This window comes from Saccopteryx bilineata, chromosome 6 (assembly GCF_036850765.1).
Source record: "Saccopteryx bilineata isolate mSacBil1 chromosome 6, mSacBil1_pri_phased_curated, whole genome shotgun sequence".
NCBI classification, from domain to species: domain Eukaryota; kingdom Metazoa; phylum Chordata; class Mammalia; order Chiroptera; family Emballonuridae; genus Saccopteryx; species Saccopteryx bilineata.
The window spans coordinates 142,789,066-142,812,367 of NC_089495.1; the positions used below are offsets into that span (position 1 = coordinate 142,789,066).

At 51.8% G+C, this 23,302-nt stretch overlaps 1 protein-coding gene across 1 annotated transcript in view; it reads right to left on the reverse strand.

Annotated features, from left to right (window-relative positions):
• Window positions 1–15,559: 15,559 nt before the first annotated feature.
• Window positions 15,560–23,302, reverse strand: part of NBAS (NBAS subunit of NRZ tethering complex) — a 352,849-nt gene continuing 345,106 nt past the window's right edge. The window contains 1 exon segment of the mRNA XM_066234551.1: window positions 15,560–16,023. Within this exon segment, the coding sequence (XP_066090648.1) occupies window positions 15,748–16,023 (276 nt within the window). The 3' untranslated portion in view covers window positions 15,560–15,747.

A 23,302-nucleotide genomic window follows, 5' to 3' on the forward strand; every position in this document is an offset into this window, starting at 1 on the left:
GGCTTGGAATATTCACCATCTAACAAAGTAGACTAACAGGAGAAAGCACAGGACTTCGCAGCCAACCAGCCCTGGGTTCTAATCCAAGTTTTGGCAACTCGGAACCAGTCTCATGTTTCAATGCAGGAGGTCACGTTGGTTCAGATTTGCTTTGAGCGCATCAGTGCTTGGGAGCAGTGCAGCGAGCAGTAAGGCCTTCCGAGAAACGCTGACAACTGTAAAAAGCGTCTTTCTTTTGGGCCACGGGGCTGGCTCTGAGGCCATGTGCCCAGAGCTGAGCCGGCCTGGAGGTTGGGCTGCCTGGCGAAGCTCTGAGTGGAGCCCACCGGTGTGAAGACAGGGGACTGATGCAGAAGGCTACCCCTCCGGCAGATGTATATATAATATGGGTTAAAACGACGGTCGCCAGACCCTAGCCTCAGGGGAGGCTGTGCACATGCCCCAAGTCTAAGAAGGCAAAGAATAGACTTCTCGTGTCGCTGTGTGAAAACGCCAGTGAAATCATAGCTCAATACTTAGCCAGTGTCTTTATTACTAGTTTTTTATGGTTTCATCAGCTTCTGGTTGCTAGACTTGCATGGTCTACCTTTAACCCTGATTTCCCTATAAGCCTGGCAATTTTTATTATGTTATTCTGAAGAACCTGTGGATTTCAGGGCCACATATATGCTGCCGCAGTAAAACCGCATACATACGTGTATCTGTGGGTCCGTGCCTGGCGTGAAGCAGGTGCTGGACAAGGGGGAGCATTTGTTATGAATTAATCTTGTTTCTGCATCTGGCTCTGCAGACGAGAGTGGGTGCTGGGAGGACCCAACCAGCTGAGCCGTGACCATGCACTGGAAGGGGCGTGCCTGACACTGGCCTCGTGCCGTATGAACGGGAGTATCAGCGTCCCCAACAGCCTCTGTCTAAATGGTGGCAGGCCAGTGGGCACTGGGGGGCTGGCTCCTGCCTGCCTTTTTGTGGTACAATCCCATCAGCCACCACCCGTGCCGTGACAGCATAATGAGAATTATATTTAAGCACTTAAACCGGTGCTTCTCACAATGGGGTGTCCGACAGTCCCTGGCCACATCCACAGCTGCAAATCCTCAGGGTTGACCTACTGGATCAGAAATTCTGGGGGTGGTGCCCAGCTTCCTGACTCTTCCCAAGACCTTCAGAGGATTATAAGTTTGACAAACGCTCAAGTTTGACAAGCACTAATCTAAACCTAAGGGGAATAAACACGTTTGAGACCCCTCCCAAGTTGGAGACACCACCGTTCATTGATTCAATTATCTAGTCAATCATTCAACAAAAATTTTATTATGTATCTAGGATGATCTGGATACTGCTCCTAATGGGGGTGAAGAAAACACACAGGCCTCCCCGCTGCCTGGGCTTGGCGGAAAGTAACGGTTAAGGCCTGACATCAGGAGCCAGACGGCCAGGTCTGAATCTCAGCTGCACCATGCACTCGCTGTGTGGCTTGAGGCAGGTTACTCAGACACCCTGTGCTCGTTCCCCTTCATGCCATGGGATCACAGTGATTTAAATGAGGCTTAAACAGAGCTGGTGTTTAAGCCCAGCCTAAATGTAGTAAGCACTTACGATGTTAGTTACATGTAATACCGTATACTCACGTCCAGCCATAGAGGTCATGTTGAATTAAATATAACTCCAGAATCAAATGTGATGCAAGTCTTCTCTAAGACTGGTGAGACCTTTGTGATGACATGTGGCAGACGGCACAGTCCTGATACAGGTAATCTACAAAATGAACTCGACAGGACCCCACCGTTCCCCCGGCAGAAATAGACGGTGGCAGCAGTTGGGAGCTGCTCCCCCGAGGGGCCTGAGAACTGGCAGTGGGCATTAAGGAGTTGGCCAGTGAGCAGAGACCTGTCCTTGCAGAGAGAATGCCCTGGACACCCATCAAGTGAACCAGAACCCACGACGCAGCGAGAACCCAGGAAAAGGGGTAATGGTGTCCCTCACAGGGCACAGAGCCACGCGGCAGAGACAACGGACAGGGCTGGCTTCTCCCCCCGGGGCCGGCCCCGCCGGCATCCCCATGTGGTGTTGGAGCCTGATGGGATGTATGGGTGACCCACACGCAGAGTGTTCAGAGGGACCGCAGGGCTCGGGGCCAAGGTGAGGCCCCTGTGGCGGGAACAGAACCATCAGCGTCACCTCCTTTGAGGAGCCTGCTTTTTCTGGATGTGTAGATAGACGGGAGCCAGCCTATGAGGCTCCTCTAGTCCAGGGAGGGTCTGTCTATCTGTCTGTCCCTCAATGCCTGGCCCGCAGAGGCTCTTGGGCCGTCCCCTGTCACCATCTGCATTTAGGGACCAAGAAGTCTCCCAGAGAACGGTCCTAGAGCATCTAAAGACAAGTCCTCCAAGCACAAGGACACCAACTGTCCTGTGTCACCCTGGAGGGCAGACTGGGCAGGCTGTGGAAAGTCCCTGGGTGGCAGGTCAGCACTCAGGACAGGAGAACATTTCTCTGAATGGAAGCTTTGCATCCCCCCCTCCTACACACAGCTGTCCCCCCAGGGCTGAGCACACTAGCTTCCAGGAAACTGGCTGAGAGAGAAGGCTGAACAGAGGCCCGCCTCTCACTGCCCGTTCCCACAGCCCGCGAACGCACGGCCACTGCTGGGGACGCGGAGACAGCATCAGCTCATCGCTTCTCGAGCCCATCAGGAGCAAATAATTCATTTCCTGGGTCTCCTGTTGAGTTTAAACATAAGGCAACAGGCTCAGATCAGGAGGAGCCTGGCAGATTTACACACGGCCTGAAAATAGGCTAAATAGAGACTTTGAGAAAGAATGAAAAAAGAGCAGAGGTCAAGGTTCATGTTTTCAGACTCCCAATACCCAGCTCTGTGCTGAGGGTGGGAGGGATGCCAAGGACCCCCAAGCACCAGGCCGGAGAGAAGAGAGCAACATGGGAGCACTCCGTTCATGGCTGCAGCCCGAGACCCTCCCCACGGGCCGCTGTGCCCTGCATGGTACCAGGTGCTGGGGACCAGGGGGTAGCCAGACCCAGGCCTGACACTGAGATGGCCCCGTCTAGTAGGGGACTGACACTTGTCAGTGATTACTGGATTCCTAAAACAAAAACACATTGGGCAGGCTCCCAGGAGGAGAAGAAGCATGGCCTGGATTCTGGACAATGGGACAGCGAGACGAAGAGGTGAGGAGGGGGTGGTCCAGGCCCCGCACTGCCCCTTGGGAGCCCAGGGCTGCAGATGCAGTCAAAGGGGTGGGCTGCTGAGAGGTCGGGGCCTCAGCAGACAAGGGGACTCACCTGAGCTGTGAACGTGAGACAGGGTCAGCCCAGGGGGGCAACACTCGACCTAGATGGGCCCTGCGCCTGGCGTCCAACGGGAAGGAAGCCCTCTCTGACAAGCTGCTCACTTGAAAGCCAAACCACACCGCACAGAGCGCCATGGCGGAGGCCACGCGCCTGCTCCACCTCCATGAGATCAACAGACGCCTGAGATCCTGGCCTCATCACAGCCAGTGAGAAATATGCAGAAAAGAAGGTGTTAAAAAGAATAGCACCCGTAGCCTAGAGATTTGAGATGTATTTTTTTAATCTAAATTCCTAGCTTAGAGATTTGTTTCTTAACTTCACAGCAACCAGATAAAATGACGCAGGAAGAATCCATTGCTTATTCTCCTATTTGGAAAACAGAAAACCATCTTAGGCCCAAACCCTGGCTGCCCACCCACCCGGTTTCCTGAGCCTGAAGGACGCGCTGGCTCCGAATGGTTTGCTGTGTAGAAGCCGTGGTCGCTTGCCCAGATGGATCCTGGTCAGCAAGGTACACTCAATGGTCCCAAAGGCCACCAGCTCCAGAAAGCCTTCCAGGCCTACAGAGTCTCTTACTTCGTTAGCACTAACTAACCATCAGGCTAGAGTCAAGTTCACTGCGCATAGTTGTTGCGGGATGGGAACTCACTGTCAGTCGTCTCTAAGACGAAGATGAAATGGACCCTCCTTCACCCAGGGGCAGGCAGCGGAGAGGGATGTGGGAGCTCCGAGGGCACGCGAGAGGTTCTTTCTCAGGAGAGAGAACCCTGGAACCAGTCAGAGAGGTTGGGGTTCAAGGTCTGGCTCTTCCAGTTTACAAGCTGCCACCCTCAATAGTCAGACTTCTTGGAGTCTCCGTTTCCTCCTGTATCGACCTCCTGATAACACCCCGACTCTGATCAGAAGGTACATCTTGGAGCACAGCGAGAAGAGTTGAAATCTAGAACTTCCCTGGGACGACAGAGCACAGGAAAGCCTGGCATAGATGGTGAAGTCGCCCAGATGGAAGGAACTAAACAGGCTGCAAGGCGGTGAGCCAGGGTTCAACAAACAGAAGGATGCCAACCCAAAGACAGCCACACTGGGGACAGGCTGGCACCGTGACACCTAAACCCCTTGACAAAAGCTGTCCCCTGAAGGGACCAAGGCTCCAGATCACCGAGCCAATCACAGTCCCTTTGGAGAATCTGAGTGGAGAGACGCAGAAAGTGGGTGGGCTTGGAGCTGGGCCGATGTAGTCATGTCCCAGAGGGAAGAGGCAGGAGGCCGGCCTGCCAGCACCCTGATACCCCACGGCCTCGCTCTCGGTGGACGGCCCTCTTCTGATGCCCATGGGCACGTGCCTGGGCTCCTGCCACCCATTCTAGCATGCCTGAGACCGGCGTCAGTGGCCAGACGAGCCTTTCCTTGCCAGTGGGGCCCAGCTGCAGCCCCTCCCTGCACATCCAGCCTCCCCAGGGCGACCCGTGAGCGTAGAAGGACCATCCGGCAGAGGGAACGCCCAGGTTCACCCAAGTGACACACCAAGGTGCCGAGGAAGCGGTCAGGGTGCGCAGAGCCACTTTAGGCACGAAGACAGCGGAAAAGAATTTCCAAAAGTGAAGGCAGGCAGACGTCCGGAAATGCCAGCCATTGAGCCCAAGGTCCGTTCCTGGCAGAAATCCATCAGTATTGATTATCCAGATCGGCTGAGAATTGAGCCAGTGAGGAATGTGCTTAGAAGGGGGGAGGGGATGTAGAAAAGGTAAATGGTGACGGAAGCAGACTGGACTTGGGGGGTGAACACAGTACAGTATACAACGATGGAGTACAGAACTATACACCTGAAACCTATACAGTTTCACTAATCAATGTCACCCCAATAAATTCAATAAAAAGGAAAAAAAGGAATATAGTATATTATTTTTTAAAAAAAGAAGAAATAAATGTGCCAAAGACAAAGTTTATTTAGTTTGTTTTAGCAAAATGCTTGAGAAAATGCCCCTCCATACACCCTTTCTTTAGCATGATGGGGTAAGTTGACCCACACGATGTGGCCTCAGGTGGCCATCTGCAATGCAGGGCTGTCCCTCTGAAGGCTGTCTATGGGACAGTAGGTGCCCCTTGTGTTGTTCCTGCAGTCCCATGGAGCCAGATTCTGCCTTGTCGTTCTGTCAGGGCTGTTCAACAATGCCATAATATTTCTCTGGGAGTGAGTTCCCCGTCACTAGACATACTCAACAAACATTTGCATTAACATCCATCATCTCTCTGGAGGTGAGTGTCGTGGTGAAGAGTAGGCTAAGAAGACCGAGACTCGTGGATTTACTTCGCCAACGACTGCCCGTGTGAACTTGGGAAATTCACTGAACTTCTCAGACTCTTGGCCTCCTTCCGGATGAAATGAGACTAAGCCTGTATAGACGGTGGGTTCCGTGGAGGCCGTAAGTCATAAACTAAGGGAGATGAGGTCTATAAAAGCATTTTAGAAAACTGAAAAATATGCTGTGCTCATGTGTCATCATTAAGATTTTAGGAGCTTGGAAATCGAGGATTTCGCACCGACGGCAGGGCCACGGGCCGCGCCAGGAGCCCTGGTGGAAATGAAGCAGCGTGAAGCCTGCAGCGCCCACGCCGGCCGCCGCGCCCTGGCGGTCACTCGGGCGCCTCATTCGGTCGTGATGATTTTTAAAGCATCGAGGCCAGGCTCACGTGTCAGCCTGTAGAGTTGGCATCTTTTTATTTTGGTTTATCCCAACTTTGAAAAACGATATATTGGGTCATCTCGACGTCCAGAGACATGGATGAAATTCCCCGCCCAATTAAAAAGTTGACAGATGGAAATGAGTTTCATTTCATGACATTGTATTCCCAGCTCACCGCTGGGCTCAGAGCAAGGTTGCCAGGCTGTTCACGGGGTGTGGTGAGGGGAGAAGGACGTGGCAGCCACACAGGGTTGCTTTCCCCTGTCCCCTAGCAGGGGCTGCAGAGACACTGTGGTCGGGGGTCTGCTCCTCAGCTGTGACTTCTAGCAACCTGTCACAGATCCTGTGGGGAGTCCTGGTGGGGAACGATCGTTTCTGGTGTCGTGGGCAGGAATGCATTTCATTCTAATTCACAGCGCACCTTCCAACCTTCCGTGTGATTCAATTCGGCGAGAGTTCATTCAGAAACTGCTCAGCAAAGTTTCTGTCTCTCCTGTGAATAAGACCTGGGCCCAGCCTGCCCATTATAGGGTCCTACTGCCCTGAAAGCCACCGAAAGCCATCAGAACTGAGTCACCAAGCTGACTTTGCATTGATTACAGTTGGTTCCCTTGGTCTCCAGCACTTAGACCACCGTGGGGGTATCAGGCATGGAGCGAAAGAATTTTCCAGAGACCTGGTCCACCAGTGATGGAACCGGGAAAATGTTTTTCAGTGGGACCCCCACACCGAAAGGAGAGCTGAATTGGGTGACTCCTAGGAACATTTCCAATGAGCTAGGATATTCCAAAATTGCTGCTGAAGAGTTATTCATTTTCAAAGGTATTAGAACACTATATAGCAAAAAAAAAAAAAAAAAAAAAAAAAAAGCACCAACTTTGGGGCCGTCTCTTATTACCTGGCCATCCTTGGGAAGCACTTGGTCTCCCTGACACTCCACTTCCCATCTATAAATAAGGATGGAAATCTTCACCTCCGAGAATGAATTTAGGTTCCGGAGAAAAATATGTATGTCAAGTACCTAAAAGCTCGACTGGCTCATTGTAGGGACTCAGTAAATGTCTGTTCGTTCCGTCCCCCTACATCTTCGACAAGAGCTTCTATTTTTCTTCCAGAAAGGAAAGACTTGTTTATCAGCAGGCCTGGCAGGTGATGTGACAGGAAGAGGTGAGCTCCAAGGACTTAGGTGACAGAGATCCCGGCTCCCCTCTAGTCCACCTGAGAAGGGAGAAAGTTTCCAACATCACCACTCTTGCCGCTGGGGACACATCCCTCCCCACCCCCATCTGATCTCCCCAGGCTAGTGTGGTCCCCCCTGGACAGCCCTCTTCTCAGTCTGGGAGCAGATGGTGCCCTGCCAGGGCTGCAGAGAGCGGAGCCACCCACTTCCTAGCCAGGCTGTGTTCCGGACGTTGCACTTTATGGCACAAGATTCGCCATGCTCTGCATTTCTAGACATAGTAAATTGTCCTCCTTCTTCTCGCAGAAGTAAATGCCGTACGTGAATAAAACCGGCAGCTGAAGATATTTCAGCCGGCCCTCGGATTCCTTTCCACCACGTAAGCATTCCTGCAGATCCCGGCTTGGTTGCCCAGATGGTCTACGAGAATAAAATCAGCAACAACTCGTGGGCAGGCGTTTCTTGGTGCCAAGACACACAGAAGGTTTCTGTGGCACAATGGAAAGGTAAGGATCTCCAATAAGGCAGAATCCTGGGTAGTAAAAGCTCCTTCTATTGCATATTCTCTTTCACAGTGGTGGGCTTTATTCTTAATCCCACGAAATGCTTGACAAGCATAAAAAGCAATCATGTCCTGCCCCCCCCCCCAAATGTTGCCATCTGAGTTCTTTTTTGTTTCCTTGAACTGAGCCAGCCTAGCAAGAGGAGGCTATTCTTCCAGGAAGGGCAGTGACACTGAGAGAGATGTCATTGTTCGTGCTGTAGATAGAACAGTGGCTGTGTGTGTGTGTGTGTGTGGGAGGGGGGCAGACTCCCCCACCAAGGTCCCCACCAAAGGCAGGTGAGGGCTGGAACCTCGCCGGCAGGGCAGAGCTCACAGGACACCAGGCACAGAGTGTGGGGTTGTTTTTTAAAACCTGTCTCTGCTTCCCTCCAGTTGTCTGTGCGGGAATCTAATCGGGCCTGTGCAGGTCAAGTCCACCGCCTGCTGGGTCGTCCTTCCCCACACAGGCCCCGTGCTGGGCTCGGGCCCTCCCGAAGACTCATCAGGTGCCTCCGTGTCTTGAATCCAGACACTTATATTGCCTTCATAAAGGTTCTCACGCAGTGTCTCTTGACCTTTCTGGATTCTGTTCCTCTCTGTTCCTCATTTTTACGCACATACTGACACACACATCGTATACACTGTACAACTGTGCATGGAAATTGAGAAACTTCGTGGATGCCCTGAAGCCCCATTCATGAAAGCCAAGGGGTCATCGGATCTCCAGGTTAAGGAGGCTGCTCTAATTTGTGCCCATCCTAGGAAATAGCATCGTAAGTCACTCTGCCTCTCGAGTGTCAGCTGTCTGAGGGCGAGGTCACCTCACATTCAGCCCCTCAGTTCCCACAGCCATAACCCAAGTGATCATGAGAGATCAGTTCCAAGTCCCAGTGAGCCTGGCCCAGCCCTGCCAGGAGACGGGGTGTGTGTGTGTGTGTGTGTGTGTGTGTGTGTGTGTGTGTGTAGACGAGCCCTGCTGCACAGACTACGGGATGGAGCTGCACTTTCAGGGGAGGCCTCACTCTGGGCCTGGGACGGGGTGTGTGTGTGTGTGTGTGCGTGTGTGCGTGTGTGTGCGCGCGCGTGTGTGTGTGTGTGCGCGTGTGTGTGTGGAGACGAGCCCTGCTGCACAGACTGCGGGATTGAGCCGCACTTTCAGGGGAGGCCTCACTCTGGGCCTGGTCACCAGTCGGGCTGTCCCACCCGGGCACGGGCGCAGCGCTTCCTGGCTCCACGCCTCCGTGGCACCCAGCACCTGTTTTGAGCTTCCCCTCCCGTCGGTCCTCTGATGCTGACCAGGCACCACATTGAACTGGCCATGGAGCACAAGTCCCCTTTCCCCCATCAGGAGAAAACTACTGAAATACTTCAAATAGCGGTCAAGCCCAGGTTTGGACCCTCAAGGCAAGAGTCAGTCTGCAGGTGTCACTGGGATTAACCAAAAAACAGTCATGAGAGACCAGAAAGGGGCAGGACAGAGGGACACAACAGAGAGAAGAAGGGGTCAGAACGGGAAATGTCCCGGTCCCCTTCCCACTTCTGCTGCTCACAGGGGGTGCCCTGGGTGTGTCACTTCACCTGCTCCCCCTCTGTTTCTCCACCGGTGAAACAAGGATGCTAGTATTTACTTTACAACAGTTTTGAGACCCCTGAGGTGGGGACTGTGCCTCATGCATTCACTGAGGAGTGCCGGGGAGGAAGAATGAGAGGAATACTACGACTGCGGGTGCCGAGCAAGGCCACTCAGCCACCAGGCAGTGGGGACAGAGCCCGAGGGAGGCCTGGAGACCGGCAGGACCATGCTGAACCCCGCCCTGCAAGGTCACCCCATAAGCAGAGGGGCCTGAGCAGCAGCACCGGTCCTGGTGACCTCAGTCCCTTGGGACAGACGAGCTCTGGGCCATCTCCAGGACCAGGAGTCCTGCCCTTGCACAGCAATTACCCTTTGCCGGTAAACTCTCCGGCTCCCACAACAGGCAGCACTGTGGTTAACAGACAGTGAGGAGCCGCTAAGCCTGGGGCTCAGAGGAGCAGATCCCGTTGCCATAGCAACCCCTGCAGGTGTTCCTGAAAGGAATGACAAGGCCACGGGGCTGGGGTTGCTTTTCTTTCTCTTTCAGCAAGTCTGAAAGTGGGAAAGGTCACTGGGTGACAGAGGCAACCCAGTGCCAGCAGTGAGGAGTGGGCACAGGGGTGACCCAGCTAGCAAGTGGCAGAGCTGGTGGGGGGGCCACTCTGCTCCTCCCACCACCCCTGGGGCAGACCCGGGAACTTGGGGACATCTGTCTGCTTCACAGACCTCCCGTTCTGTCTCTGGGTTTGTGACAGCTACTCCCTGTCGCTATCTAGAACAGATCTAAATAGGGCCCAGCCCCCCAATCCTGCCCTGCTTCTGCGGCTAACAGCGCAGGTCTCATCACAGCGCTGTCCCCAAGGACAGCAGAATCTGTGCCCAGTGTCTCTCTGCTGTGGGAGGGGCGGGGAAGGCTCCCTTTCCCTTTCTGTGGCCAAGCAGGGAACACTAGGCCCACTGTGCACCCGGCCCTGGGGAGAAGGCCCGAAGGCAGGAGCAGAGGGCTCACTGGCAGGCACAGAAATGCAGACAATGAGGAAGGAACCAGCAACCCGTGCAGGCATCTATCTGTGTCCCTTAAGGCACTGTGCCCTTTCTGTGACTGGTCACACCCAGTAAACACTCAGCCCTCCCATTGTTCTGAGTGGTCCTGTGTCAACAGCATCCACACTTCTCCCACTTCCCACACTGTCCAAGGCTATGAAGACCCCAGCTTGGCAGTAGCCTTCCCTCGGGGAACCCTGTGACTCTATGCTCCTGGGGCTTGAAAGCCGCTATACCTGCAGGACCAGGAGGGAGGAACCAGGTCTGGCAGTAAGGCTAGGGGTGATTTTCCACATCCCACAACACCCTCCGGACAGCCATTCACCTAGGGAATACCTGGGGGTCACCCCCACCCCCCACTCCAGGGAACTAGGAGTGTGATTTAGGTGCCAAGCTCTATAGCTGGGTGACTTAACCTCTCTGTGCCTCAGTTTCCTCATCTGGAAGCTGTAAGAATGAAAGCAGATGCCAGCGGGTGGAGGGAAAGGTGGGGGTTCAGCAGATGAGCACAGGTGCCAGCTGGCCCCGCCCCAGGCACTTACTGTGATAAACAAGGAACAGTGCAGGCAGGGACCCTCCCCCGGGACTCACACCAGGGAAGGGCACTGTCCACCCATCCCAGACTTGCAGGAATAGCAGCTCGTTACAGAGTAGGTGGGCGTAGATGGAAGAAATGTACCACAATCCGACTCTCAATAGTGCCTACCCACCACACGCCCTGAGAAATTAGCACAGTCTCCCAGGAAATGGTGGAGGGTCTTGGCACAGCCTCTGCAACCCCGGGGCTGGAATCCCAAGTGCTGGAGGTGACAGAGAGCCACAGAGCTGCCACGCACAGTGCCAGCCCAGTACTGGAGAACCCGCGGGTAACCAGGTGCTATCATACAGTGGGTGGGGGGACACCAAAAACTAGATGTGAATAGCAGACGTCTACGTTACCGTAAGTCACAGGAAACACACACACACACACACCACGTGGGACACGGAAACAGAGGCTGAGCCGCAGAGAACACCAGGTTCAGACCTCAGTTCTGTCACCTGCTGATTATGTGATCTAGGAAAACTGTTTAACCCGTGAGCTTCATCATGCTGCATAAAATGCACTTTAAATATAACATCTAGCAATAAGGTCACTGAAAAGATTACTTGTAAAGGATGTTGCATGTTCCATAAAATACAGCCACTGATCCAAACATGATGTAAAAGCCCTGATTATCGTGCCTCGGAGCTGACCTTAGTCCACAGAGAGCTGCTGGTGGGCTTTGAGTCGGGGGCCATGCAGCTCTGTGCCGGCCACTCTCCTCAGGCCCTGGGATGCCCAGTGAAGTCTCTTGATTTACAAACCAAGTGGCCACGCTCTTCCCAGAAAGACGGGACCCTGAGCCCTGATCCCTTGCCTTCAGCCACAATGCTCAGGTGCAGTGGGAAGGCCCTGACAATCTAAGTGCCAAAGAGAGCACCAGAGGGAGGTTGGGAAGTCACCTGAGGATCCTAGAGGTCACGGTCCGCACGCTCCACAACAGTAGAGAGAGAAGTGCGTAGGGAACACAGAGAAAGCCGCCCAGAGTCAATGTATCAGCCAGAAGGGCTCCCAAGCCCAGATCCTGAACGAACTCCATCCCAGGGCTTTCTCTGCAACGTGCTGGCTCAGCAGCGGGCCTGCCACTCATCAAGACAGCACCGCAGTCAAGCTCAGGGTTACCCACAGCAGCGTGAAAATGCCAACCTGCCCTTCCGGGACAGGCTACACATCATGGTACCCCCTCTCAAGACCCCGGCCAGGGCCACCTGAATCACACACCCTGTGGCTTCTCTCCCCGCCTGACCACCGTTGAGGGTGTTGGTTGTGGAAGCTGATTCCCGCGCCATGCGACACTTCCCAGAACTCCAACAGCCACAGTGGAGGACTCAGACGCTGGGAGTTTGACACCAGTATCAAAGTCCAAGTGGTTCTGCATTTCACTAGAAGCAGCGTGATGCATGCACATCATTCCAGGCGCCCAGCTGTGAGCAGCTGCCAGCGTTAGTCTCAAGTCTAAGAACCCCGGACTCCTTAGAAAACAGGAAACCGAGCCTCGACGCGCTCTCACCGCCAGTCACCTGTGGAAAGACAAACTAACAGTGACACTCAACTGAGAGCCACGTCTCTCCCCTTCAAGGCCTGGAACCCTGGTAGCCCATTTTCCCATTTTCTAAGCCTTCTTCAGTTTCTAATGAGGCTGGTGTTATTAAGCAGAGATAGTGACTCCCAGCGGTCGGAGCCCACACGGGAGCACGGGGCTGCGGCATCTATAGTTAGCTGGAGGAGAACGCAGCCTCTCCCCAAAGAAGGGGGCAAACCTGCATTTGAATGCTCTCCTGGTACGTTCATCATATGAGTTTTCTTTCCTAAAAGGTAAGACCCAGTTTTCAAGGTGAGGGGGAACTGAACAAACCAGGGCGCCGTGCAGAGACAGGGAGCCATGCCGCCGGGGACCACCTCAACGCCCGAGTAGTCTGGCCGCAGGTTAGACAGCCCACGGGCTTTTCACTTTTCTCTAAACTGCTCCCGCTCACCCTCCCACGTGGGGCCTGGGAAAGGGCGCTGGGCTGGCAGGGTGCCCCCCACCGAGATCATCGGCCTCTGCTTTCTCAGCTGACCTCTCCAGAACAGGGTTGGAATGGACAGGGGCCAGGGTGGGTCCCTTCACTTCCCTGGTTTGCTTCTGAGTGCAAGGCAGGTGGACAGAGACACAACCAACAGGTGACGAGAGTCAGTAACATAGATCCGGTCCCCCCGACTGGCAGTGGGGGTTGATCAATTGAATTAGGGTTGATGTGGCTGTAATTATTAACTGATTGTTAACCACTGGTCCCGATGCCCTTCAAACAGGACGTTAACCTTTCAGGAGTCCTTGACGCGACCTTGTTTTAGTAAGCTAGTAAGCTTGATGCCGTAGAAATAGTAATTGTCTACAGGGAACGTTAATGGTGCTCAACTCCACTTGCGCCTCTCGGAAAGCTGGAATACCAGGGAAGGCTGGACGAAGGCGCCTAGGTTTCTGTGACATGCGGAGGAGTCCGGACAGGTCAGTATTGGAGCTTGTGAACGGAGAGGAGCGTGTGGGCCCCACCTTTGTGAGGGATGGGAAGTACAGCAACGTCATTCAACCGGGCTCCCAGCGGAAGGGCCTGAAGAGCTGCGATGACAGCAGTGAACACAGCATTGTGGCCGAGGCGAGGTCCTGAGTGGGACTACCCAAGTTTGCGCTGGGGTTCCATTACTTACTAGCTCTGTGTCCCTAAGCAAGTTACCTGCTCTGTACCTCGTTTTCTTAAAAGGTGATCATGAGGAGTGAATGAGGTAATGCATTTAAAGCTTGGGTAGATATTTGGGGAGACTTTCTTCAGCTGATGCAGGGCCCAGGACCACCAACAGAGAGAGCAATCCCTGGGCAGAGTGGGCTGTCAGCAAGGCACAGGGCAGATCGGGTTGCCGCAGCACAACGGTATGACTTGAAATGCAAATATCTGAAAGGCATTATTAGCCGTACTTATGCATGGGAAAATAAGGGTCAGGAAAGCAGGGCTCCTAAAGGCCTTACAGTGTTCACATCAAGGCCATCTGCTACCCGATGCTCACTCCTGCTTGCCCTTGGGTCCACTATGTGATCTCAGACCCCTGCTCGCTTGATGTTTCCAGTCACCTAAAGTGATGGAAGTCGGCTGTAAGGCTAGAGAAAATCTAAGTGACCAGTGGGCAATGGCTTGACTAATGCCGTCTGGTACAGCAGGTGCCGTCTGGATTCACGGCCATTTTGGCCTCATGGGTCTGTCTGGACAGATGTTACCTAACTAGGATAAATATGCTGACTTCTTCCCTGGGAAGTGTTTTAGAGAACTGTGCAAACCATTCCCAAATTCCAGGTGCTGCCGAAGGTTCAGGCCAGGAAGTCAGTCCTGGGGGGACAGCTGGTCAGAGGGCAAGGGCGTGGGCTGTCATGTCAGTAAGTCTTCTCTCAAGAGGATGAAAACTTGTCAGAGGTCTCTAGCTGCACCCACAGGAGCGGACATGAGGTGAAGCCACTGATGAGGATGATGATGACAACGAGGACAATGACAGACTGCAAGGTGACCCGGCACGTGTGTGCAGAGCATTGGGACAGTGTGGGGAGGACGTGTGGAGGCGAGGCTGCTCCTGTGTGCTCCACGTCGAAAACCCACCATGCGCCGCGTTACATGTGGTCACCAGCTTTGACAGCACAACATGGTGACTGACCAGAGTAACTTTTCAAATTACTTACACAAATAAAAAATTATTCCTTATAACCAAGAATTGTCCTATATATTATCTCGTCTATATAAACTAAGCCTTCTGATTAATGCATGGCCACCCTTTCTCCTTATGTGGGGTCAAGGTAGAGCCCGGTGTGCATCGAGGGGTCAGTCAGCAGCTTTGCTTTCTTTCCTCAGCTGCTGCCTGGGCTGTGGCGTGGTTTGAATCTGGTGTGAGACTCTCAGGAGAGCAAAGTCCAGAACGTCCAGCCTGAGCCAGCCCTCCACCTCCGAGCGCAGGCTTCAGCACTTAGGCATCAGGGTTCTACCTCTGGGAACCCCCTCTGGACTGGTTCTCCTTAAGATGTTTGCTATTCACACCCTCACTGTGAGTGGCCATATGGAAATCAGTGAGCCCCAGTGGGCCTATCCAGCCTGTAAGTGTGCTGGCTGGCTCTGTTCGCCCACCCACTGCTCAGGGAGGTTCTACAGACTTGTAGATTCTCACCCTTCACATGGTGACACCGATAGTTCTGAGGACCCCTAATGGAGCAGGCAGCCTCGTGTGCTGGAACTGACCATCTGGCTGTGGCCTTAAGATCACAGCTCAGAAACTATCCCACTAGTGGGGGAGGAAGGGTGACATTTCTTGGGCCCCTACTGTGTCTCTGACAGAGCCTCAGACACATAGCCTCACATAATTCACCCACCTCAGGAGACAAACAGCAGGACTGTCATTTTATACAGGCCAGACTAGGGGTCAGAGGGTGGAGTGCTCTGCCCAGAGTCGCTGAGACTAGAATCCAGGTCCATGCTTCCTCCACCCTAGGACGTTTGCTCCCGACACTAACCAGTCCACAGCCACTCCCCGTCTCACCCTGCCCCCACCGCACGCGACTAAGGTGCTTTCACTGTATTGTACCCAGAAAAGGCAGTCCAAACGGTAGGAGGATGAGCTGCATCTCGCCGAGTCGGTAATCAAGGACATAAATGGTGGCTTGCTCACCATCTATGTACATCTTTATTTTGAATTTGCTGGAACCACTGAGAATGATCTACAGGGATGCGTTGCATCTGGGAACAGCATTCGGTTCTGGCTGCTCCTGCCCTCCAGGATTAGACGCGGGCGGGGGGGTGCGCGTGAGTCTGGCCGGTGTGCTCACAGCCAGAGCCGGCCCACACTGAGGGCTGTGCTGAAAGTCCGCAAGGCCCTGTGCGTCCCCCTCGCGGCCAGGAGGAGCGACCCGGCTTCGGCTTCGTGGCCAGCCTCCCGCAGGAGTCTGGCCAGCTCCTCGGCGTCCCAGCGGCCCTGCTGAGGGCTGGCCAGAAGGTGCTCGACCATGTGTGGGTAGAAGGGGGTGGAGACGCACTTCACCAACAGCTTGGCATCCAGGAGCAGCGAAAGGAGTTCTTGGTCGCAATTTGAAGCATTCACCTTCAAGAAATAAGACAGGCAAGGCATGAGGCTGGCATCACTTACTTCTCACCTGTAGACCCATCACACACCATGCTGGTTTGCTGGGCACCACCCCTCTGCCTTTGTCCTTATAAAACACCTCTCTCTCCCCAGGTGCCTGCTCCAAAGAGCACATTAGGGCATAAGCACCTCTGAGATCACAACCACAGAGATGACAGCCACGGTTTCCTTTTAACATGAGACACACGAATGTACCAAGAACCCCCCTGAATCGTTGCTCACGTATACTGAGCGCCAGGGACTGCGCTAACACTTCTGCTGTGTTACTGCGCTAAGCCTCCCAATTCCACTCTCCCGCTGGTCCTTCTACTTTCCATTTTACCGACTGGGAAACAGAGGTGTAAGAACACTGCTTCAGGCGACACTAGAATCTACTAAACACAATAAATAAATAAATAAATAAATAAATGTTGATTAACATCACTGTCAGTGAGTCACGGGCCCCGAATCCAAACCGAGATCGATCTTGACTCCCGAGCTGGGCTTTTCCCATTTACATTTCCTTCAGGCTTTACCAGGGCCCATGTTCTTAGACCCCAACGCTCCCCTGCAGGCAGAGCAACAAGAAAACCTTTCTTCTCCTCCACTTCAACCCCACTGACATAGACAGGATGATTTGCTCTCGTGGAAAGCCCTAGAAAGCTCAGCCCTAGAAACTCATCTTTCTGAAATGCTGACGGGCTCTCTCAGCGTGTCCTCTCTGTACTGCCCCCTTGCTCCCCTCTGCTAGTCTATGAATGGTTTCTCACGTTTTTCTGTTTCCTATTATTGTCCATATTGTTGTAAGGAACCAGGTCAACACTAACTGCATCTCGAAATTCAGACCTCATTTACGTTGTGCTGTCATAAAATACAGCACCATGACAGGTTCCTCTTAATGTCGCTGTGCACTTCTAATAATTTTGGTTGTAGGAACCTTGAAAATAATGTGGCATTTCAAAGCCAATTAACTCGTGTTCAGGCCAGCTGTCCCGTACTACATACTCTGTGCTCTTCCTGCTTGCTCTGTGACAGGGAGGTAAGGTTACCGACTGATGTGAGGAGGCCAACCGTGTCCACTGGACGCAGAAATTAAAGCAAAAGCAGTTCTGAGAGTAAGAGTTTCTCCCCACTAGGAGGTGGCGCCTCTCCTATAACCCAGTGATCCCACAAAACCCAGCATAAATGTCAGCTCCAATGACAGCTTCTTGGTGACATTTTCTCTGAATCTCTGGGCCCAGCTGACCCCTCCCCCCTCCACACTCCGAGACACCGTATAGATGCCTCTCGCGTTGTCTTCTGGAACCCCCATGCGACTGTCTCCGCGCCAGGCCGGGAGCTGCTTGGGCACAGAGCATCCTTCTGTCTCAGCAGTCAGTTTAGTCGGCAGCTGTTAAAAGGCCCAATGGGCTGCATGACTGCACTCGGTCACATGTCTGTAAACTGCACAGCTCGGGATGAGGACCTGTCTCTGCAGAGTCAGACAGAGTGGACTCAGTCTCTGCCAACCCTGGGCCTCTTTTCTTTGCTTTTCACTCCATCTACACCTGTGCACACAGCTCACCCACCTCTGACTCCTGACGACACTAAAGTGAGCTCAGCTGAGCACGTTCTGTTTGCTTGTTTCTGTTTTTGGACACAGATGGTAGAAACACAATAGGCACGAAAGACTAGCTTTTCTGCTGCAAGGGGACGCAGAGCTTTCAATACTCTGCACAGGGGTGAGTTCTACATGTCTTCCTTCCTTCCAACCTCCTTCCTCTCCTCCGCCCCAGAGGTAGGAAACAAGAGCCTATTCCCGAGGTGCGATCCCCACCGTAACTGTGTCAGCTCCCAGGGCCGACCAGCACGTTCACGCTAAGCCTTAACGTGTCCCACGGAGCCAGTTACAATCTCATCTGAAAGATGAAAAGCAGGTTCGGCGGGGTCTAAGTCACAAGCTGAATGTCACAGGGCTGTTCAGCGGTGAGCTGGAAGGAGCGCCCACATCTCTGACTCGTTTGCTTGTTTAAGGTCGGTCCCCTCCAGAGCACGTGCTTCTCCGGAGCTGGGATCTGGCCTCCCTTGTTCACACCCATCCCCCGTGCCCAGGATCAAGCGGGCTGTGTGCTAGGAGCTCAGCCTAGGCAATGGATCCACGTATGAATGAGAAACTCCAAAGCTCACCTCCCTCACGGCAGGCTGCAGCCTCCAGGTGCGCGTGCACACTGCATCTGAGTGATTGTGCATGTTCTTCTCATTCACCCTTAAAAATCAAGCATCCCTCCACCACACCCTCCAGGAAAGAACAGCGTGCCCCAGGACACTGCTGGCAAGTGTTTGAGAAAACATGGATAAAAGGCTCAGAATCCAAACACTGCAGGACAGTGCTTTCTCTGTTGCCCTGAGTGAGTCTTCAAAGCTGGGACACCTTCATTGTTCTTCCTGTTCACTCACCAGCCCTCACTCTGGAGCCCTGAGACTCTAGGAAGGGAGGGATGGGTTTTTCCAGCCAATGGAGACCCAGAGGTTCTGTCAATGCCAGCAGAGGCTGCTCCTCTCACCCTTTTTTCTGTTTGTTTCCCCCCAGTGACATGACATCCTTAACATCGGCTTCCCACTGGATGGACCCAGCATTTCTAATAGCTGTCCATGTCCCTGCAGGCTGAGCGTGAGGGAAGGACAGCGTACCCATCCACCGGAAAAGCTCGCTATCTACCATCCCGGCAGGGAAAGCCTGAGGCTTGAGTCACAGAAGTGAAACACACTGTCTCCTTTGGCCCCGCCCCTGGGGGTTCCCTAAAATCAGGTCGAGTCAGAGGTCGCTGACCTCCACTGACCATGGGCAGTAGCCAGGGAGAGGTTGTGCGCAAATTTTGGTTCAGCTTCTCGTAATCTGAGTGCTGAGAAAATTAAAGTGGCTACTTCATCTCTGACTTTCTCCCTGATTCTGGCTCATTGCAAGACGCACACAAGGGCAGGGTGTGACTCCTAATGGCCAGCGCACAGGAAACACTTCACAGACAATGATCCTGTGCACGGTGGGGTAAAAAGAGAACAGAAAACTACAGAACAAGAAGAGGGCCCTACAAGGGCCCTATTTCCACATGTGCATGTAAAGAGGAGGAGTCAGACCAGACAGGGATGGCCCAAGGTCACACCACATGTGCATGTAAAGAGGAGGAGCCAGACCAGACAGGGATGGCCCAAGGTCACACCACATGTGCATGTAAAGAGGAGGAGCCAGACCAGACAGGGATGGCCCAAGGTCACACCACATGTGCATGTAAAGAGGAAGAGCCAGACCAGACAGGATGGTCCAAGGTCACGCACCGGCAGCCGCAACTGCTGCTCTCCACACCCTGGCAGCTGGCCTCAGCGGCACCAAGGCCAGACTGAACCCGTCTCCTTGGGACAGCAGAGGTACCCCGCGCCCCAAAGCCGCCTCTCCACAGGCTGAGTGGACAGATCAATCTGTTAAGCCTCAAACTGTCTTCGTTTCTAGTGTTTTTGGGCAACATTCTAACGTAAGGCACTAAAGATCTGCTACGACGACCGCGGAAGCCTGCTGCTTTCTTACTACCTGGTACTCGTTCTAACCTCCTTTACTTTTATTTCTGAAATAGAAAGAAAACGAGAAATGAAAATAGTTTCAAACAAGAAGTCACCTATATCTGGATCACCACAGGAAAATCATTCCCTCCTCCTTTTCTGCCCAGCAATCATCCAGGAGCGGAGATCGTTCTCACAACCCTAAGGTGTCTATCTGTATTCCACCTTCCTCATTATATAAGAATTTTTTAAAATGTTCTTTTTAAAGTTTTCATTCTTAAAATTTTTAATGGCTGCAAAATAGTCTACTGAATGGAGGTAACAAGCCATTTAACTTCTGCTATTTGAATATTTCAGCTGGTTTTAGTGGTTTTGTTATTATTGAAACACTACAAATGAATGTTATTTTTATGCATATACGTCCTGTATTTGAATTGTTTCCTTAGGATAAATTATCAAGGAGAGGTATCACTGGGGTGCTACGGGATGAATTATACTCTCACCCCAACTCATACGCTGAAGTCCTGACCCCCCAGTGCCTGAGGATGTGACTGTGTTTGGAGACAGGGCCTTTAAAGAGGTAATTACGGTTTAAGGTGTTGCTTGGGGGGAGCCTCATGTAATATGACCAGGTCCTTCTAAGAAGAGATGAAACACACACAAGGCCAGAGGCAACCATGTGGGGACACAGGGAGAAGCTGGCCACCTCCACACCAGGGAGAGAGGCCTCAGAAGACATCAGCCCCGCTGACAACTTGATCTTGGACTTATGGCTTCCAGAACCAGGAGAAAATAGGTATCTGCGGTTGAAGCCGCCCAGTCTGTGGCATTCTGGTATGGCGGCCTGAGCAGACCACCATGTGGCATCAGGTACTGGAACCTTTTTGGCTGTGGATCCAGGGGCAAGTGCCAGCACACAATGACATCCTGTGCAGTGTATAGCAATGACATTAGTGCAGGATGGTGGCAGTTTTCACTGTACATTTCTTAGCTCTGTTACTATTTTGAAAAAAATAACCACTTTGCCAATTCAGGGTGTATGTAATGGCACCTCAGAGAAGCTTGGATTTGAATTTGTTTATTGGCAAGGACAAATCTTTTCCATTTACTTCCTATCATTTTTGTTTCTTCTTGTGGGAAGAATCAAATCTGTCCTTTGCTCCTTTACTAGGGTTGTAACATCATTCTTTTCACATCTGTTGCTCCTTGTATAACTTAAATATTAGCTCTGAACATTCTATTACAGTTCTGTTTTATTTGTTTTATATTTTTGTATCATGAGGAAAAGCCCTGTTCCTTACGATTTTTTTTCTATTGCTTAAAGTTCAGAAGTTATAATCCCTTGGAGGACCTGATATATATAGAGATATCATTTTCTGACATTGAAAAATACGTGACACTTTAATCAATCATAAATTACCTTGGTATACAGTTGGTGAAAAATCACACGGCTCTTTAAGAGCTTGAAGAAGAAAATGTACTCTGTCATTTTTGGACTCAGGTGGATGCTTGAAATAACTATGAGACAAGTCCAGGAGGATTCGCTAATTTAATCCCTCTGATCAAATAACTTTGAATTACAGTGAGAGGCAGTGTGGGCTTGTGAAAGAAGACAGGCTTCTGGGTTAGAGACCAATTTCCAATCCTGGTTGCTTCACTAAACTGCGGGGTGACCTTGTAAAGGGTAATCTCTCCGGGATCCAGTTTCCACATCTGAAATACCGACCACCATAGATAATCTATGTTTTTTTAAATGCCTAGCATATTGCCTGGTATGGAGTTCAAGTTCAATAAACGGCTGAACTTATTACAGTCAAACACATCAGAAACAAAGCATTTTCAAGAAGAGAGGGCTTATAGATATCATAAAGCAAGTAAAAATGCTTGCCCCCTCTGATAGAGATCAGTGATTTGTGTGTCAGTGATTAAGTTTTAGAATAAATGAAATTGGGTCTTGGGAAAGAAATCTATTAAAGTACAAAGTACTACCGCCTTCCAAGCCATTAAATGTTATCTGCTTAATTCCTGTTTCAACAATAGGTAATGAACCTTCTCTGAATTGTAATCTTTGATTTTATGGATCTATACGAAGCTAAGAGTAATTACAGTAATGAGGTAAACTGGAATCCAAGCAGCATAATACATGCAGGACCTCATTTCAACAACTTCAGAGAACATTATTTGATATTATTTTGCTCTTTACTTTAGGGGAGGATATCTGTCTCACTGTTACATATATTATTACCAATAGAAGTTATTAAAGATACCAATGATAAAGGCAGAAAAATAAAAGGGCAATACAAGTGTATGCTTAGAATAAGAAAAATGCCTGTAGGTAATTTTTTATATTCTCTATTTATATGAATGATAGTCAGAATCCATTTCTCAGCATAGCATTCATCTCACTGCTGGCGTGGGCTTAAATACTATACCATACCTCTTCTGAAACCAAAATTAGGACAAACCATCTGACTTATAACCTAACAACGGGAGAGAATCTTTGAAAACCCAAGTCTGGTCAGCTCTATGACCGTAACCAACTCTTCCATTGCAGAGCCCTGAGTTTGGCTAGTTCCACTTACATCCCTTCTATTTTGCTTAATCCCTTGCCATTGTATGTCAACCCCCCTCCTCCGCCCCATGAGATAATTCCTTGAAACACAGGAATGGTATTTCATTTCAGCTTTACAAATATCCTACCTTCCCTCACTCCTGCACACAGTACCCGGCCACACGCAGTGGGTGATCAGATGTCTGTCCAAACTGAGGAACTCAAGCCAGCATCAGTGCTGTCTAGAAGTATAACAGGCTCACAGGCTCAGCTACAGGGAGTGAACTGCCTGTCGCTAGAGGCGTCCGTCCAACTGAGAATTCTGTGAGAGAGGCAGCTGCCCAGCTTCCTTCACCGAGAAGACTGACAGTAGAGAGGTCTCAGGATGAATGATGATCAGCAAAAGTGACATACCTAGCCATGTTCAGGTCAAAATGGGACTTAGAAATAGCAGATAGGCTCAAAATTCTGAAAAAAAAAGAGCCTGGTACTAAAAGAGTCAAAGAAACAGTGACTGTAAGAAGGGTCAGTTCAGTAACCGTCATCTGATCCTCTGTATAACTGGACCACTTCAACCTCACTTGGTTTGGGCGACTCTAGAAGGAAACAAGCTGTCCTTAGCGCTGAACCCAAAGGGCTCTGCAGACACCAGACAAGGCTGTCAGGACCCGGCCCAACCTCCTGTGACTGCGGCACGCCAAGGCAGGAAGGAAAGCGAGTGCGCGAACTGGAATGGGCACTAGCAATTCTGAGGACCGCCACAGGTAGAACAGAAGCCCACACTAAGGGGGACAAGTTAGTTGGAACCCTGGACAAAGTTAAAGTGGGAACAAAGAAAGGAAGGGCCCGTAGTTCTACATCAAGATGTCCATCCAATTCTGCTTTTCTGAGAATCTGTGAGGCTCTCCCTCCAACCTAGACACTAGTGCCTGTACATGATGCTGGAGGTCCCCTGCCTTCGTGGCCAGATCGAAGGGCATAAGAATCACAGCTATTAAAATGTGCAGGCAGGGCATATGGAAGCAACTGATTCTGAACAACTCCACAGGGCAGGACTAAGATCACCGTGTTCCAGAGAAAGGGTGCGGCCTTCACCTGGCAGTGTCCCCTTCCCACGAGGTCCATCAGGACCATGGCACACAGCACAGGGAGGGGGTGCACTCTACTGCAGCCGGC